The sequence below is a fragment of the Nothobranchius furzeri genome, chromosome 7, assembly GCF_043380555.1.
Source record: "Nothobranchius furzeri strain GRZ-AD chromosome 7, NfurGRZ-RIMD1, whole genome shotgun sequence".
In the NCBI taxonomy this organism is placed as follows: Eukaryota; Metazoa; Chordata; class Actinopteri; order Cyprinodontiformes; family Nothobranchiidae; genus Nothobranchius; species Nothobranchius furzeri.
In genome coordinates, this window is record NC_091747.1 from 54,398,147 (window position 1) to 54,416,855 (window position 18,709).

Here is an 18,709-nt window from a genome sequence, read left to right on the forward strand (position 1 = left end):
GATTTCTACGAATTTTATAAAAATTTACAATTCCACCAATTTAGCATTTTCCACCAATTTAGCATTTTTCAATTATTACTGCAGATGGCTGTTGTTTACCTGAAAACTGAAATTTATTCTGTAGTTTTGGAGATTTTGATGGAAGAAGTACCAGTACGACCTCATGCTTGGAAAAACTCCCGGTATGGTCAGAGATGAAGTTTAAAAGTGTATAAAGGCCAGTGCTGAAGTGGAAAAAATCAAGTGCCAGCACTGATGGAGCTGTATGCGCAGTGTGCCTAGCGGCAGGGACGCACCTTTTGTCCAAAATGCAGCCCATCATGGAGCGCATGTCCGGCGTTTCGGGAGGGATGGCGTTTTGGGGGGGTGGGGGGTGGGGGGTTGGCTGATTTCGACAGAGATTTAAACTAATACAGGACTGGAAGCACCACCGATACAAACCTTACCCTAGAAGTCCTGGTATGCTGAGAGGTCAAAATTAGCAGTGGTGGTACTGCATACTGTTGTGTACCAGCACCATACTTCAAAAGATCTGAACTATTGCTTTAATCTCTCAACCCAACACAAATATTCTAAACCATCATGATTGTACAGTTTGAATAAAAATAATGATAAATACCCAGAATATTTTAGAAAAAGAAGTGTCTGAGCTGATTATTAAGACAGAAAGAAGTAGACATTAAATTAAATATCTTTTATATCTGTAAAGGTAACTTAAAGTTCAAATTTACATTTAATCAGCTGTTATACTTGGAGTTTAAAAGTTTTACTTAGGTGCACCAATTAAGTGAATTTAGTTTGTCTAATTCATAAAAACATTTAAAAGTTAATTTTTTATTGATTTCTTTGCGCTTGGGCAGAAGCTGTTGTAGATGGGGCTACACACTTTGACACAAAGTTTGTTTGGTTTTTATTTTCTGAAAATGTTGAAAAACTGCACAGAGGCGCAACTTACGAGACTCCGGCCACGTCTTCACGTTTATGTCTTTGTGTGGCTGTAAAGATAGATTTTGTCAGAGTTGATTGGGAGCTTTTTGTGTTGCTCTGATCAACAAGGGGGCTTTGATGTGTTTGTAGTCTTCCCAACTTGGCTTAAGGAGACTCGTGGAAGCCTCACACTATATTTGAAACAACAAAGGATTATTCTACATTACACAGAGCACAATGACTCACAAAAGAGTATAATAGGTTTAACGAGTGGTTTTACTTCCCTCATGCACAGACTATGTGCATATGTGTTTCTGCCCATGTGATATTTTGCATTGAGTCATAATTTTGCTTTAAATGCAAAATAAATAAATAAAAAATATCCACAAGGGCTGTAATTTAGCAGCAGACTTTAAAGAGGGGTGGTTAACTTTACAACTCTGAACAACGGGATGTTTTTGAACAGCAAGACTTTCATCCGACGATGAAAGAAATACATTATTAAGAAATTGGAGATGGTAAGATTCTACATTTAATTGGGAGAGGCAGAGATGAACTGACATGTTCATAAGACCAAGTGAATTAGGAGCTCTTAATGAGGAGCTGGCTCTTCTTTCAAGTGAAAATAGATCAAAATGATAACATAAGACCTTCCAGGAAGTTCCAGGACAGATTTCTTCCCATTTCCATACCCATGACAACACTACAAGCCAGGCTAGAAAGACAGGAGATGACAATTATAAATACATTTTATTAAAAATAACTGTGTAAATAAAGGAAAAAGTACAATATGATACTGTTGTTGATCTGGCCCCTGGTCTTTACAGCAAAATGAATCACGTACACGGGCCTAGAGCCAGTAGATTTGTGTATTCACAAAAGAGAGTTATCAATTAAGAAAAAGAAGAACAAGCTGTAGCCATTCAAATTTACAAATCTCCTCCTCTTTTCCTTGATAACGTAAAACTACGGACCACAGATTTAAACCATCAGAGAAATTTGACAGGAAGCACAATTAAGCCACCCTAAATCTAAACCACGTCACCTGATTTCTTGAACAATTTACTATATAAAATAAATTCTGCATTACTGTAATATTCTGGCTGATATAAATACCTGTATTTCCACTGATCCCATTTGGTGGTATTTGAGGACTAAATTAGCTCCTTTAACCAAATCTAATCAATGCTATAAATTTACAGTTTCAAAAGCTGAAGTTCATCAAGTCTCATTTACCATGTTTCTGCTCTTACAAAGCAAAAGCTATCCTGCCTGCTGATCATTCAGACCAAAGTTGTCTCTTCCCTTACACACTGGACTATGGGAACCACGTCTGACTGCAAACTCAAATGTCAACCCACTTTATTAATGCTCCAAATGCATTAAACCACCACATTAGAGTTCACAAATGCACTGACCATAGCTGACCTGCTTGCTGATATGTGTTAAAAGCACAGTGCTGCAATGTATCACATTAGCTGGGCAGTTAGTCGTCTTTGCACTCAACCGGTGCAGAAAAAGGGTCCCATTTTGAATGAAGTGACAAAACCTGGCAAAAAAGGCAAGATGGAGGAAAAAAGGGTTGTGGAGGAGAGCGCTCATGTTTATGATGGGTGATTATACTAAATTTGAGTATTTTTGCATGCATGCATGTGAATCACTGACAGTGACCTTGGTTCTCAAATCAATTTTACCCAGAGAGTATACTCTGTGATTATCTAGCTTGGATTCTGCTACACTGAAAACAGCTCAATGACATTTTACTGCTTTGCCGTGGGAAGACAGGCCCACATTGATTGCTACTCGTACTGTTTGTTGACCAGGTTTCACAGGATTTCATTACAGTTTAGCTGTTCAGCTGCAACGAAAAATGGCTGGTAAGGGAAATAAAGCATGATGCAGGATCTAAAAGCTGCAAAGCTGCGTAGGGAATATGCATAAAGAGTGATTTTACATTAGGCTTCCAAAAAAAAACATGTTTGCACTTTTTCAAAGTGTTTTAAGAGAAAAATGAGAAATATTTGCTTTTTGTGTATGAAAATATCCAGGATACAACAAATGTAAAATTTATAAAATTATATTTTGGTTTTATACGCATCGTTTCAACAAGGCCATCACATAGATTACAGTATGGCATTGTATCAATAGCAAGGCTGTAGCTACATTTAGAGGCAGCAGGAACCAAATAGTCCAATAGCATGGTGAAAGAGTATACCATTACCTAGGGTGGTAAGTGAGCAACAAAAAGGAGGCACCTACAGACAACATTCTAGATCTCATTTTGTTGAAAGTAATAGATTTGGACATCAAACTTTTTAATTTTTAAGGCAGTTACAGTAACAGTATATGACCACTTGCTCTTGTGTCAAGAAAGGCTAGAAATGACATTAGCGGGCTCATTAAATGTGTTTATTTTGAGTAAAATAAGTTGGTCTGTCTGTAGTGCGAGTTTTACTTTATCACTTGCAAGCAGCATCCAGTTTAACATTGAACCTGATGCATTAGATCAGATTACATCAAGGTGATCCACATAAAATTGCTAACAAAAACCACAAGGACAGAACCAATTAAAGCAACATTCAAGAGTTTGTAACACTTTAAGCTGTTGCTTTCAAACTGGTTTCAGTGGTTCTTGAGCCCGAAACTTGAGCAACTTCGCATTTGACAGCCATCTGTAGCTTTCTGCTGACCAGAAACAGTTTTGTGGTTCTGGTAAGAACACTAGTGGGAGATCTGTACCTGCATTACAGCTGTAGCTGTTTACGGTTCTGGTAGCCAATATAAGGGCTAGCAGTTAGTTTCCTGTTTGCCAAACGTCAGTGAAAAGCACAACAAAACAGAGAAGAACAAGAGGTTTTCTTTTTTTTTTGTTGGCATCATGGTAGAGCCTGGAGGTAAGAAAGTTATGTTTTAGAAGTGAAGCAAAGAGTAAACATCAGCGTGACCTATACTCATTTGAGGTAGCTGAACAAGGGTACGAAATCATGAGGTGTTTCTCAATGTCAAGGCGCCTAGCCTTGCCTTGCTTACAAGGACACTGTCCTTTCTTGGTCAAAGAAAATGGTTAAGTGGAACAGACTTGCATCGCATGGCCGCAGCTTCCACGGCGGTCACGTAACGTCACGTGACATTGGAGATAATGTAATATTTTACACGTATTAGTTTCAATATAAATATATAACGAGCTTTTTAAGTTTTAAATTGTGTATATATTTGTTAAATTAAATATAGAAGTGAGTTACTACCCACTAGCCACTGAAGCTGCAACTAATAAGCAACTAACCAACCATAGATAACTTCTTTGGATCTAAAAAAACATCTTAATTTAGTTGACTTACATTTAAGCTTGAAATTTGCCCCTGAAGTAGCTGCCTGCTTCTTATCCGCCATCGTTTTGAAAATACCGCGGTGTGTTCTGGGTAATTTTTGACCGAGGCTAGGCTACAAGACACCTCCTGTGTATCCTTGCTCAGCTAGCTAAACGGGTAACAAACGGAGAACACACGCCTTGGTAGAACATAAACATTGGAACACGTCTCGGCGGCTCCTGATGACGTATCTCCTAGGCAACCGGGGCGGCGCCAAGACATCAAGGCGAGGTTCTTTGGCATTGAGAAATACCCTAGGACAGATGGTGACCTGGCTTTTTTGCTACTGGACTTGTAAGTATTCACATTTTTTGCCCAACAGTGCCAATCTTTTAAATTCTTGGCCTATTTAGTATCAGTTGGCTTGTATTAGCGTTAGCTCATTTTTTTTGTGCTAGCTATGGCAAGCTGGATTGTTTATGATTGTAGGGCTGTTTATGACTGTTGTAATTTTGCTTTCAACCAGTAGGAGGGAGAAGCACAAAATGTATTAAACTTTGCACTTTGTATTCAAATTGCATGACTTTTGCAATTGTTTGCAATGGTGTCATATACCCCATTTGACTTAACAGTTGGTGAAACGCATATGTGCCATATCTGTGTAATTCCAATTCAATATTAGCATTTTTTTTTATTCTGCATATCCATCTAATCGCCAACAGTCACCTCCATGTGAGTTCCCAGTTTTTGTAAGTAGCACTGACACAGCCTAACAATTAGGCCAATTATTCTTTTATTTAGTAGATGCTTAAGATTTTTTTTAAATATTTGTTACCATTGAGATGTTCATGTATCCTGTAAAAAAAGACTTACATGTGTTATCATTGATTTCATTTTGGTAGAACCTTAACCCTCTGATGCATGAATTATGAGATCTTCAACCATGATTTTTTAAACAATTTTTTTCATCCATCTTTAGGTGTGAATGAAACAAATTTCAACAAATATTTTTGTAACATTTTGTTAATCTACAAATAATTTATTACATGTCCATTTCAGTGGACAGCATGCATTGTGAACATTAAATATGTTGGCTTGACTTACTGAAGTCCAAATGGAGGGGCTCACATGCAATAAAATCTTCAACAGCTGTGCTTAATAGCAAAAATAAAGAAATAACAATTTTGAGTACCTGTCCACTGCAGTGACCATTATGCATCAAAGGGTTAATGTATAGTGTTTTTATTTCTTCTTTGCTTGTGTGAGAATAAAAGGAAAACAAGTGCAACTGTTGTGTAACTTAGCATCATGCAAACCTGTGCATTATGTGGATGTGGTATAATTAGCTGCATGTCTGCCTCGGGCTAAAATGACCCATGATCACATGAGGTACTGGAATTTATGTGGAAGTAACCAAGATTGCATAACTTGTTGTTTGAGTTGTGATCCCAATACAAGGCTGTGCAGGAGACAAGCACTTTTGAGAAGGTGACTGGCTTGGCTAGTGCTCGTCTCCCCTTGCGAGTCAAACTTACTTGCTGTGTCTGGTGTTTTCCTTACTCTGCTGATCTTTGTATTTAGGTGTTTACCTAGCATAACTTGGTCCTTCGAGCCGGATCGCAACATACCCAGGGTCCTGCATGGCAGAGCACGGAAGCTGAAGATTGCACAGCCTATGGTAGGGCCATAGACCAAAAGACTGATGAAGTAAATTCTGCGTCAGCCAGCTGCTACTGATTCGTTCCATTGAAAGGATTGACGTGATATGAATCTTTGTTAAGCTAACAGTTAGAATGACCCATGATCACATGAGGTACTGAAATGTATGTGGGTGTTTTTGTTCAAGTTGTGATCTTAGTAAAAGGCTGTGGAGGAGACAAGTAATTTGGCCAAGGTGACTTGGCTTGGCTAGTGCTCGTCTCCCCTTGCAAGACAAACTTAAGTACGGTGTCTGGTGATTTCCATACTCTGTTGTTCTTTGAATCTATATGTTTACCTAACAATCCTCAAAATGACCTAGTGCTCACTGTGTGCTGTTACACAAAACCCACCTATTGTTTAATTTTACCACACTTATCTTTACTGTCAGCACTGCACAAACATCTTATAACTCTTAATTATTAAGTCTAAAAAAAGGATATTTAACTTCCTTATTGATTTAATGTCAGGTCATTCATTTACTTTAAACCAGGCGCTAAAAGGTGTGCAAGACTGTTTCTCTATCCTAGCAACAGGAAATGTATCTTTGAAACAATCCAGAAAAGACCCTTAAATGGTTTAAAGTCAAACTTTCTTTCAAGTAATGGACAGGAGATAGGTTGGGATGGAAATAAACAACAGAGCAGAAGATTTCACAGTTATGGTGAGAAATAAAGACAACAAAATCAGTGTGTGTGTGTGTGTGTGTGTGTGTGTGTGTGTGTGTGTGTGTGTGCGTGCGTGCGTGCGTGCGTGCGTGCGTGCGTGTGTGTGTATGTGTGTGTGTGTGTGCGCGTGCGTGTGTGTGTGTGTTCACTCACCTGAGTGTGGAATGAGCGGATGCTCTGATTTGTGGCATGGTGATTCAGGCAGCAGGACTGGCCCTCGCCTGCCGGCCACGCCTCCGGGGTGCAGGACCAGCATGCACTGCAGCAGCAGCAGTGCATGCTGGACAACAGGGTGTCCCATGGGAGCCTGAGCTTGTCGTACTTTCTCCTTAGGCCTCAGAGGCCAAGAGGACACACCTGATGAGACAGAAGAAAGAAACTAAATTGTGATTTTTTACAGCATCTTCAAATATGCAAATTGTTTTATCCACAAAGCATTTATTTAAAAAGACAAAAATGTGCTAATGTGTGAAGGGAAGTGAGCAACAGAGAATGTGAGATAAAAATGAAAAAAATGTGTGGAGGGTTTTTGCTGAGCAGCAGGCAAAGTGCATGATCAAACTGGGTCTGCTTTACCTCCTTTACCTAAATTGTGCATGTGTGTAGGTGCACTGTAAAAAAAGACCTCCTTTCTGCTCGATAAAAGGTGACAGATTACATCAATATTTTAATTAGATTCTACTAGTTATAGATTTGAGTTCCATTTGATTAATTTTAACCATTTACAGTTACTTTTTTAATTTCACATTTAAAGAGAGAATGACACTGAATTAAGTAGAATGTACTCAAATATATTAGTTAACAAGAAATCTAACTTTATAGAACTACTAATAAAAATTAATTAAGTTTTACTTAAATTTGCAACAAAATATATGTAATTTTTACTCAATAAAATGAAGGCAACATTTTACAATTTATATTAATTAGATTTGACAATGGTTGGAATTTAGTTTAATTTTATTAAATTTGATGTTTTAAAGTCATTTGTCTAATTTAAGTAAATTCTACACAAAAAAAGAAGAAGATGTAATTTTATTTTAAATATCAAACAATGTGTGTCCTTTAATATGTGAAATTATATGCCATTTGAGAAGTTGAGCATTGTTGCATATAATGATAGAGTGCAGAGATAGCTTAGTTTTTCTTATTACTTTGTGTATGCAGCACTTTTTAGTTCTCCTTGTGGGTCAATTAAACTCTGTTTTCCTGCTATAAATCTGCAGCTTTTCCTCCCAATTCATAAGCAGATAAATGTGTTGATCATGTCACACATACAGAGGATTCTTGCTGCCAGGGAAAATGCAGCCGCTGCAAGGAAAACAAAGGAGTCTGCACAGTTGTTCATAATTTCTTTCATTGTGGGGGAGGATTGATGAGGTGCCTGGACCACCGACGTCATTAATTTTTAATCATTAATACCAGAATGATTCATGCTGTGAGCTGCAGAAGCGTGAGCTCCTGATTGTGCAGCACATCCTGAGCAGACTGAGTAAAGGTACAGAAGATAACAACTTTAGTTTCTTAAAATGTATTGCAGCTGAAACTGCAGAACACTCTTTATGTTTGTATGTTTCACGTGAACATGGCTTTCATTTGTTGCCTAGTCTGAAGGGAAAATAAAATATAAAAACTGAACAATTCCTTCATTGTGATAGATTTGTGTGAATAGTAGGTTGCAAGAAGAAGAAAAAAAGATACTCATAATGTATTTGTTCTGTGGAAGCAGCAAAAGAAGAGATCCTCAGCATGCTGGGGGAGGGGGGAGGGGGGGGGACTAGCAAAAATCAATCCTGATGTGAAAGAAAAGAAATATGTGAAGGAAGATTTGCTCTCCACAAGAAAACCTCATCTCCACTTTTGTCTTCAAGCTCTGAGCGGCTCTGAGGTGGAACGAGGAGTACTTCTCCCCTTCTTCCATGATGATGATGAGTTTATATTTCAATTTCTCTTGAATTTAACCCTTTGATGCATGAATTATGAAACATTCAACCATGATTTTTTAACAATTTTTTTCATCATCTTTAGGTGTGAATGAAACAAATTTCATATTTACATATTTTTTGTAACATTTAATTTACAAATAATTTATTATATGTCCACCTCAGTAAACCGCGTGCATTCTGAACATGAAATATGTTGGCTTGACTTACTGACGTCCAAATTGAGGGGTTCAAATGCAATAAAGTCTTCAACAGCTGTGCTTAATAGTAAAAATAAATAAATAACAATTTTGAGTACCTGTCCACTGTAGTGACCATTATGCATCAAAGGGTTAAAGTTTAATCTGCCTTTAGTGAGAAGTGACACAATCCTGCATGAAAGTCTTTCTAAGGTGGAAGCAGCAGGCCTTTTCTGTAAAGCACCTCACATCTATGAGCGTGAGTGACAGCCAGCATCTCGCTCGAGTCCTTTTCCCTTTTGTCTTTGTGGTTTCTTCGCTACTCTTTATGTTTCGCTTTTAGTCATTTCAAACATACATTTTTTTGTCTGCCAACTGCATCAACAGCCTTTAACCATTTCATTTCCCACCAAAAAGCTTGTTGAAGTCTTTAAGCGAGGACACTCTCCTCATCGTTTACTCCTTTATTCTTCCACGTCTGCATTAGAGAAATACCAGCTGGATGCAGAGGTGAGGCTGACTTGGGAAACAGGATTATGGGTGTTTTTACAGTCCTGCATTTGGGGTCAGAAGTTTGAGACTGTCCTGGTTTTGTCCATGTGCAAGTCTCTTAACACAGATTCACACATGCGAGTTAGCTGACAGGAGCTAAAGCCCAGGGGTCTCATTTATCAAACATTGCGTAGAATCCTTACTAAAACCGTACTTAAGCTCAGCAAAAAAAAAAAAGTACTTACGCCAAGCAGGTTTGTGATCTATAAAACATGGAGTACGCACAGCTGCACGCAATCTCCGCTTCATGAAATCAGAAACTATCTAGAAAGGTTCTCAGCTGCTTTTTAGTCACATCCTGCCCCCACCACGCCCACTTACTGCCATAAATAGTCAATGCAAAGTGCCTTGTGGATCTCATGCACATACATAAGCCGGCTGTTGCAGCGCTCCGCCAATGACAATGGCGACCGTAGATCAAGGCAGATCAAGGAAGTGCAATTTCACAGAAGCAGAAATTGAGGTACCTGTGGGTGAGGTGGAGAAATGAAAGGAAGTGCTTTTGCAAAACAAATAAGAGAAAATTCACAGAGTGGCACAGCGATGCTGAAGCCGTCAATGTTGTGAATTCTTCAGAGAGATCTGTGGCGGATATTAAAAAAATGGTCCGATCAGGATTCAAGCCCCAGACTCCCGGGTAAAAGTCACATGCACTAACCAGTAAGACAAACGGAGTTCTCCCCTGTACAAGTGGCCAGGGCGCATGATCAATCGGGTCACAGTGACAAGACACACACACGCACTGTCACAGACGCATGACATTCTGTCTCAATCTGTCCCCCTGCTGATATTCTGCATTCCGTTTTCTGCGCTTCAGGCTGTGTGTGTGTGTGTGTGTGTGTGTGTGTGTGTGTGTGTGTGTGTGTGTGTGTGTGTGTGTGTGTGTGTGTGTGTGTGTGTGCGCGTGTGTGTGCGTGCGTGCGTGCGTGTGGGGTCTTGTTCTGTGTGAAAACGATGCAGTACAAGTGATAATGCTGCAGGATTTTATAATTGTATCTTCTCAGCAGCAGCACTGCAGGTGCTCTCCATGTCCAAAATGTGCGTAAGCCAGGTCCTTCGTAAACTTAAAGTTGCGCACATTTTTCTGCTAAGTTTTCTTCCATAAATCCCAAAGTTTGAGTGGAAAGTCGCTTACGCAGTTTTCCGACCACGTTTTGTGCGTAAGCAAGCTTGATAAATGAGGCCCCAGGTCAGCAGGGCGAGTGTCCTCATATATTGCAACATTCAAACATGTGACATGAATTTTGGGGGACGTGCACAAATGACGCCTCAGAACAATGCAACTTACGCAAGGCAGCCATTTTAACCCTCTCACTGTCTTTAAGGGTGACCCCGCGAGGAAAGTTGACCATTGGGCAGGATTGATGGTTTATCCCTGATGAGGTGGTGCTCACTCCTCACCCCTGCCACATGGACCCAAGGGATAAACCATCAACCCTGCTCAATGTTCAACTTTCCTCGCGGGGTCACACCCATTAGGACAGTAGGAGAGTTAAACAAGCGTATGCTCCATTAAACAGCAAGTATATTGCTGACCATACAGCTACAATTATATTTGATTGGCTGTAATAATTGTACCCTTTAGTCTTACAGCTTTCATTCCTTCAATATTTCAATAAATCTGTTGTGGTCTTGTGAGTCGTTCTCTGTGGGTTATGGTTAGGCAGTGGGGCAGATATATGCACATCTCGCATCTGATTGGCTCACAGCAACACAACTCTTCCTCTGCCTCCATTTGCTCTGCAACATTGATGTTTTATCTCCACAAATAACACAAGCCTGAAGAAGTTCTGCCATGTAATGGAGTTGCTAATGCTAACAGTTAGCTTCAACAAGCCGAGACGTGTGCTAAAAACCAATACAGCCTTCCCCATCGCCAGCCAAGGTGTGTGAATCCATGAATGTTAATTTTCAGGGTGATGTAGATCTGTGTGTCTTTTCTAATCCAAGAGTGCCATAATCTGGTAATGCAGGAAATAGGGAGTAAAAGACTTTTTTCACCTTTGACCTGCATGTGAAACTCAGAGTGACTGATCATATTACAAAAATTACAAGTAAAAAAAAGTTTCTCAGTGAAATAGCTCTTCAATTATGTTATTTTTAATAACTTTTTTATATCTTCATATTAGGAAAATGTCCCATTCATTTGAATGAAGGGGGCTAGGTTTTCAACCCAAAGTGCAGCCAGCCACTATAGGGTGTATTTATGTTTCAACTTTAACTTCCTGGTTGTGCTCTCATGTCCTTTTATGTTTAAATATACTACAAATACAGTCTATAACTCAGCCAAACTGGGGACAAATTAGATCAGAAACTGAGTTTGTCTTCTTCAAATGTTCACAAACTGTCTGTTTGTGACGACGATGCCGCAGCGAGCTCTGTCCCTGCAGATTTGTGACCATACTTGGTAGCAGAAAAGGCCAGATTTAAGGATAGCGAGCAGTCATGTTTACACTGAAGTACTTCTGGTGTCCTTGTCCCATTCAAATAAGTGCGAAAAAGTGGTTGTCTTGGAATTCCAAACTGAGCGTGCAGCTGCCACGGTGATGGATGGACTTTACTGCCTCAGAGAGCTCCTTGTGGGTGTACTGAAAGTGCACAGGTCAGAGCCTTCTGTTGCAATAAATACACACCCTTCGGGTAGGGCTGCTAAATTAATCGAATTTTAATCCCAATTACGATCTGAGTTCTGAACGATTATAAAAACAAAACAAGCCGATTATTTGCTCCTCCCACTTGCGCTGCCCTGAGTTGCAAATGAAGCGCTCCTCCCACAGTGTTGCCAACTTAGCGACTTTGACGCTATTTCTAACAGCTTTTCAGACCCCCTTCTTGACTTTTTAAATCGTAAAAATATCTAGTGAACACCTCAGAAACATCTCTGGTAACCCTTAGCTACTTTCTGGATAACTGTCATTGACATTTCTTGCAGGTTAGCTAAACACTCCGCCTGCGCTCCGGACCGTTCTTCAAGACATTAGGAAAGGGAACGATGTAGTGATGTGTCGGGTCGCTAAAGAAACGGCTTTCAGAGCCGGCTCCCTGTTGGACTAACCCAACAGGGAGTTGGTATATATGGTATATGTATATATATATATGGCATATAGAGTATATATGTGGATGGGTTAACCAGAGTGAGTGACACACACCGTACCTGCGGGCTCCTGAGCCGCTAAAAACAGCTAAATGTGCACGTGCTAAACACATGTACAGCTTGCCCGTGATTGTTGTGAAACCGGGTTGGGGGGTGCAGCTGTGGTTGGGACAATTATTACATTAACTGATGGACTTGTAAATAAATAGTTTATAAAGAAGGTAGAAATAGATAGAAATGAGTTCCTCACGCTGATAAATAATAACTAATCTCTCTGAGGACATGGTGCTAGTGCACTCTCCTACAGCACCTTGACACGACTCAATAAATGTTATGCAACATTTTATGAACATCAATTTAGTAGCATTTATTTGTTATGAATGCCACTGTATAATTCTTGCTGTCAGTATTTGCAAGATATTGGTATTTGGGTCTGTACTGGTTAAACTTAAATGAGTTAAACCAAGGTCAATAGCCCTTGGGTCATAAACTATGAGCTATAAGTATATTGGTCTTTTTATACTGGGAATCAGAAGTTCTTTTAGTGATCATCTTGTTTCTTACTTAATTTTGTCCTGATTGTGCCCTGAGCAATTTTATGACAGAATAAAAACAAATAAAATCAACATAAATGGAAAAATCATCTTAAATAATCGAGATCTCAATTTCAGTCGCCATAATCGTGATTATAATTTTTGCCATAATCGAGCAGCCCTATCTTCAGGTTTTTTTTCCCTTAGGTGCATGCATGTTTTAACATCTCTATTGCATCATTAGAGAAAAATATTTAAATTTCTTTAAAGTATTGATATGAAAATGAACGTCTTGCCTGCAGAGTGATTGTGACACCCATTATCGGTTTTAGATTTCACATCTTGATTCACTGTAAACTTGCAGCCCAACCATATTAAAAACCGTATCACATGGTGAAACAATTAAGACATCTAAAATCTTAGATGCACTAAGAAAGTCTGAGCCATAAATTTGAAGAAATGCCCTCAAGAGACCTAGAGATGACCTGATTTATGCATGCACATGCTTTTGCATCATGCGTTTGAACGTATTTAATAGAACACAGACGGGAGTGATTTAAAATCAAATCATCTGACTTGTTTCATCACTCCCATGCAGTGATTTGACAAGGATTTCTGTTTTTTTCCTCCTAAAACACAACAAGCCACCAGCTGGTCCTGTGGGACAGAATTGGAAGAGCAGTTTGTTATTCAGCAGGTTTACGTCCAAATCATCTCCAGGGCATTAGCACAAACCCTCCCCTTCACCTACTTCTGCTCACGTTCCTACATGTAAACACATGCTCAGTACAGGTGCATTCATGGAAAACACCAATATCACCCAGGGACCCGGTGATGGATCATATCCGTGTAGATTTAAAGGAACAGAACAAAAAAAACTTCTAAAAACCATACAAATAATTGCTTTGTCACATAAATTATATATAAATAGCAGCATGCAAGCAGGATATGTTTTTGATTCAAAAAGAAGGTAGATTTTACAAAGTGTCTCATTAGTCCATCAGCAGCATGACCGGGATTTATAGATGGGCGGAGCTGTCAAGGTTTTATGGGCCTTTTTGCTCCAGATTACAATTTGCAGGATTCTTACAGGCTGCGTTTGAAATTTTTTATTTTTTTAAAATCTTTTTAGAAATGCTTGGGCTTGTACAAAGCTTGGGGGGGATGAGAAGAGAAAGACAAATGGTACCGCTACCACATTTTAAAGGGACTTGACGGAGTTTTGAATTTTTATGCTCGCGATTGCCCCCTCAGGCCAAAAGTGTAACGGCAGCTTCACAGTAGGCTCGTGCACGAGGCGCGCATGCTGTACGTGCACACTCCTTAACGAAAATAACAGCTGAGACAGTCCCGTGTGTGTGTGTGTGTGTGTGTGTGTGTGTGTGTGTGTGTGTGTGTGTGTGTGTGTGTGTGTGTGTGTGTGTGTGTGTGTGGCCCGGAGGACAGAGGACAGGAGAACGCGCAGCTAATTAATTAAATAATTTGGTTCTGTACCTTTCTCTTCAGCACAGCCGACAAAGGTTTATGATGGGTCAGTCTCCTGCATGCTCAGATCATTCCCTTCCCTTGCTTGAAAAATTGTTCCAAAATGAAAGCTGAACCCACATCTTTTTTATCTGTGAATTCAATGCCGTTCGGCGAGTCTCAAATAAAAATTTGGGCATCTTATTGTAAAAAAATATACCATTAATGTAGCTAAGAAACTCTAAATAAACTATGTTCACATAAAGAATTGATCTCGGGTCTTCTGCACAAGAGTCCGACATTTTACTAGGTGAGCTAAAGCGCCAATGATGTATTTTGTATCTGTAACATTTATATCGTTGATGACAGCTGAAATAACGTTCAAAGAACGGTTTGAAGTGAAAATGGCTATTTTGATGCTAATTTGCAGGAAATATCCAGAAGAACGTAACTAAGGGTCCTCAGAAATGTAGCTAGGTTCATCACTAGGCGTGAGGAACAGCGACAAAGTCGCTGAGTTGGCACTACCTCACTCTCTGCTGCTAAAGCTACGGATAGCAAATGCTACGGGCGATGCCTGAGGGTGAACGCGCATAAAGCAGCCTGCTCGACCCGAGCAGCTCTCTTTTTTCTGTGATTTTACAGAAAAACAGGCAATCACAGTAAACATGCCAGGGCTCATTCTACAGGACCAGGGCATTGCAGGAGAATGTATGAAGAAGAAATTTATTATTTCTATACATGTTTTGGCTGTCAAACTTCCATAATGCCCCTTTAAGTATGAGGTTGATGTAATCCTCAGCAAAAAAGCTTAAATCTTGATGAAGCTTTTCCGAAACTTTTTTATCAATCAATCAATCAATCAAAGCTTTATTTATAAAGTGCCTTCCGCAACCCTGTCAGGAAGCCCAAGGCGCTGAACATGGTATTTTTTATGGTATTTTTTACTTTGTGCTTTACAAAGATAAACAACAAAGAAACCATTTTTCTTTTTTTTTATTCCTAAGTTAGTCTTTTATCATTCTGATACTGTTACCATTAAAGGTGGAATATGTAAAAATTATAAAGTGAAATAACCACAAAACAGTCTAATGTTTCAATCATGCTGGAAGGAAGTTTTCCTTCTCAGCCGGCTGGATGGTTGTTGGTTTTTCTCTTTTGAAAAAACAAACAAACAAAAATACAAAGGATGTAGCCATTGTTTACAATCTGTCGCACCTCTATAATTCCTGGTTCCAGAGCCAATCATGTTTGAGTCTGTGGGGTTGCCAAGTCGGTGCCAACATGTTTAATTCAACAACCAGCAGTAAGAGCAGCAGCGTTGTGGACAGAATGTTAGCCAGCAACAGGAGCGGCCCCAAAGGTTATTTCTCACACCCATAGGAAGCCACAGCAATATTTTGTTTTACTCTAAAATCAGATAGAGAAGCCTAGAGGCTAACGTTGAGCTAACAATGCTAACGATGAATTAGAAAAAAAATAGAGGGCTATTAAAATATCTTAAGATACTTTTTTCAACAACTCGATATAAGCGGACTTGTTTGTTTTGATACATCGACTGCGGTACCTCCTAAGGTGAACTAGTATACCATAGTCGTACAGGTAAACACAGCGCTTGGCATGGAAACTAACTTTACAGCTGGAATTATCGAACTAACTCAGCTAAATCGATGGATTCATCTGGCGGCTCTTTAGTGTTGAAATTTTTTTAAACTTCAAACTAAATTTTTTTAAATCAACCTCAAGAAATTTAGGACAGCCTTGACTTTGCTTAATGTAGACTGAAAGACCTTGCTTTTCAACAGTATGCACACACACACACACACACACACACTGGAAGCCAAGGTGTCAGCTAACTAATCTATTGAATTCTTGCTGCAGTAACGAGTCGAGAGAGGATCATATCAACACCACTATTGATTTTGTCTTAGGGGGACTTCATGATGGTTAAATTGCAGTATACATAATGAATAGGCCCCCAAATAAATCCTGGCTTTGTATTCCTCTCACTGACACATGGAAGCGACACACACACACACACACACACACACACACACACGCACTCTCACATGCAACAAACACATTTGTCAAATGTGAGTGGTGCAGCGATGATCCATCTGTCCAAACACAGTCAGGGGAGTGTGAGATGGGGGTCACGCCACAGTGCTGATAGATGCTTTTCCCTCTCACTGATCACTCTGTGGCCAGACAGGACACACACACACACACACACACACACGCACGCACGCACGCACAAACACACACACACACACACACACACACTTTCCTCTAGACCAGAACTCACAAAGACATTACTGAGCTACTTCATAAAGCTGTGTGTCTTTGTGAGCTTGGACTCGACTGACTGGGTGTTTGCCCGTTTATCACTCCGTCTATCAGACAGTTTATTGCCAGTTTTTGTTTGTTGTTCTGTCTCAGTCTGCCAATCGGCTCTTTTTTCTTCATCTTCTTTTAATTCTGGCTTCTTGTGTTTTCAGACCAGAGTACAGAAGCAGCAGAGATGTTTGCTTCTTATGCTGCTGTCTGCCCGAAAAACAAAAACCCAACAAGGGTTTGATTTTTTTGAATGTCACACATTTTTATCGATTAGTAGCTCAATAAAACAGTGGCTCAATAAACAAATGGTCAAATTAACCACTTACCAACTGGCAGGGCGAGTGCGCCAAATGTATGATTTGTGTGCTGAGAACCCAACAGAAGAAACAACCGATTGACTGCCATGTTGGCTGAATGACTGACGAATAATCGGACTGACAGAGAGGCTGTTCAGGTGCCTGACGCGTAAAACACGACTGACAGACTGACCAGTGGTCTGCTTTTTCTTCTTTTCTTGCCGTTTTCAGAACTAATTTCCTTGTGTGGTGAGACTTTTCGCTCGGTTAATGTTATCTTTCCAGCATCCCCCCGTGTCTGCCTTTTATCGACCTTTTCCCTCAATGTTTATGCTTTTAGCACACCTCAGTCCGCCGACTGTCTCAAAGGCTCAGTGAAGCCGAGAGACGGATGGGGAGATGATTTTGCCATCAAAGTGCTCATCGCGGCACGGCAGGGCCCGTTTCTGCTCGGCGACCCCCGAGATCAGAGGGCAAATTAATTCCACAGGAAGAAATATTTGTGTCTCTAAAAGTGGGACTGAAAAGTGCACTCAGATCTGATGCCCTGTTTGTTTCAAAACCTTATCTGTGGTGCACAGTGTGGCTTTTGGGGCACAAATCAAAGGGGCACGTATATACGATTTTTCTCTCTCCTTTCTCTATCACACACACACACACACACACACACACACACACACACACACACACACACACACACACACACACACACACACACACTGCCGAGTAAACACCTCTCCCAATTTCCTTGCCCTGGAATGACTTTCACAGTGCATATTCTCTGCAGACTTTCCTCTGCACTTGGGCTCAATACGTCCATGCCTCCTTCCTGAGACACCCATCACATCTGAAGGTGTCTTAAAATGTTACTTTGGACATTTTGCACAACAGATGCATGCAGAAAACAAAAAGTTGCAAACAAGACATCAATTTTTGCAACTGGATGTCAATCTGGAAAAGTTTAATCTACAGAGATCCCCAACAATGAGCCCAAAGGATCTAAATGTAAAATAACTGGTGTCCCACTTTATCATATTTGGGACGACAGTGGAAGAGGAGTTAAAAGTCTGCCCGGTAACTGGAGGATAGTGGGTTCAAACCCCACCCTGAGTCTGTTGCAGTTGTTGTGTCCTAGGGGCAAGACACTTCGCCCCTCTTGCCTGCTGGTGGTGGTCAAAGGGAGCGGTGGTGCCTGGGATCGGCAGCCTTGCTTCAGTCAGTGAGCCCCGGGGCAGCTGTGGCTACATGGCAGCTCATCATAACTAGCCTGTGAATAGGTGAATGAAGCCTATAAGGAGCTATTCAGATGCAAGTCATTTATCATTTACCATTTGGAAATAATCTGCACCATCCCAACAAATATTCTAGTTCTTACTTAGTGAACATTCCAGTTAGGGTGTAAAAAAAATTTTATCAAACAAAACTATGACATCAGTAATGGGCGCAAGCCTCACCTGCCAATGAGCTACTAACTTGACTGCAGGTACAGCAGCAACTTCCATCTGTGCTTGGTTGGTATTAAATTACGGGCCTGAATTATCATCCCAGTCCGCCCCTGGTCACCGAGAAATGTGCATGAATCTTTAATTCTGAAAGTTGCTAGTTTCTTTTCACTACTCCCATGTTTGACTTCCTGTCTGGCCCGGTCTGAACTGCTGAGCTTAACATGTTCTGTGCTTAAAAACCCCAGAAATGTAAGTTTAGCACAGGAAC

General features: G+C 40.2%; 1 protein-coding gene across 3 annotated transcripts in view; it reads right to left on the reverse strand.

Annotated features, from left to right (window-relative positions):
• The window catches only part of sema5a (sema domain, seven thrombospondin repeats (type 1 and type 1-like), transmembrane domain (TM) and short cytoplasmic domain, (semaphorin) 5A), a 207,564-nt gene that overhangs the window by 147,544 nt on the left and 41,311 nt on the right, over positions 1-18,709 (reverse strand). For all 3 annotated transcript variants that reach the window (XR_001572682.3, XR_001572681.3, XM_015955301.3), the window contains exon 2: positions 6,755-6,958. Coding sequence is in view for 1 of the 3 variants with exons in the window: in XM_015955301.3 (XP_015810787.3) it covers positions 6,755-6,902 (148 nt within the window). In the remaining 2 variants the exon portion in view is untranslated. The remainder of the gene's footprint in view (positions 1-6,754; positions 6,959-18,709) is intronic.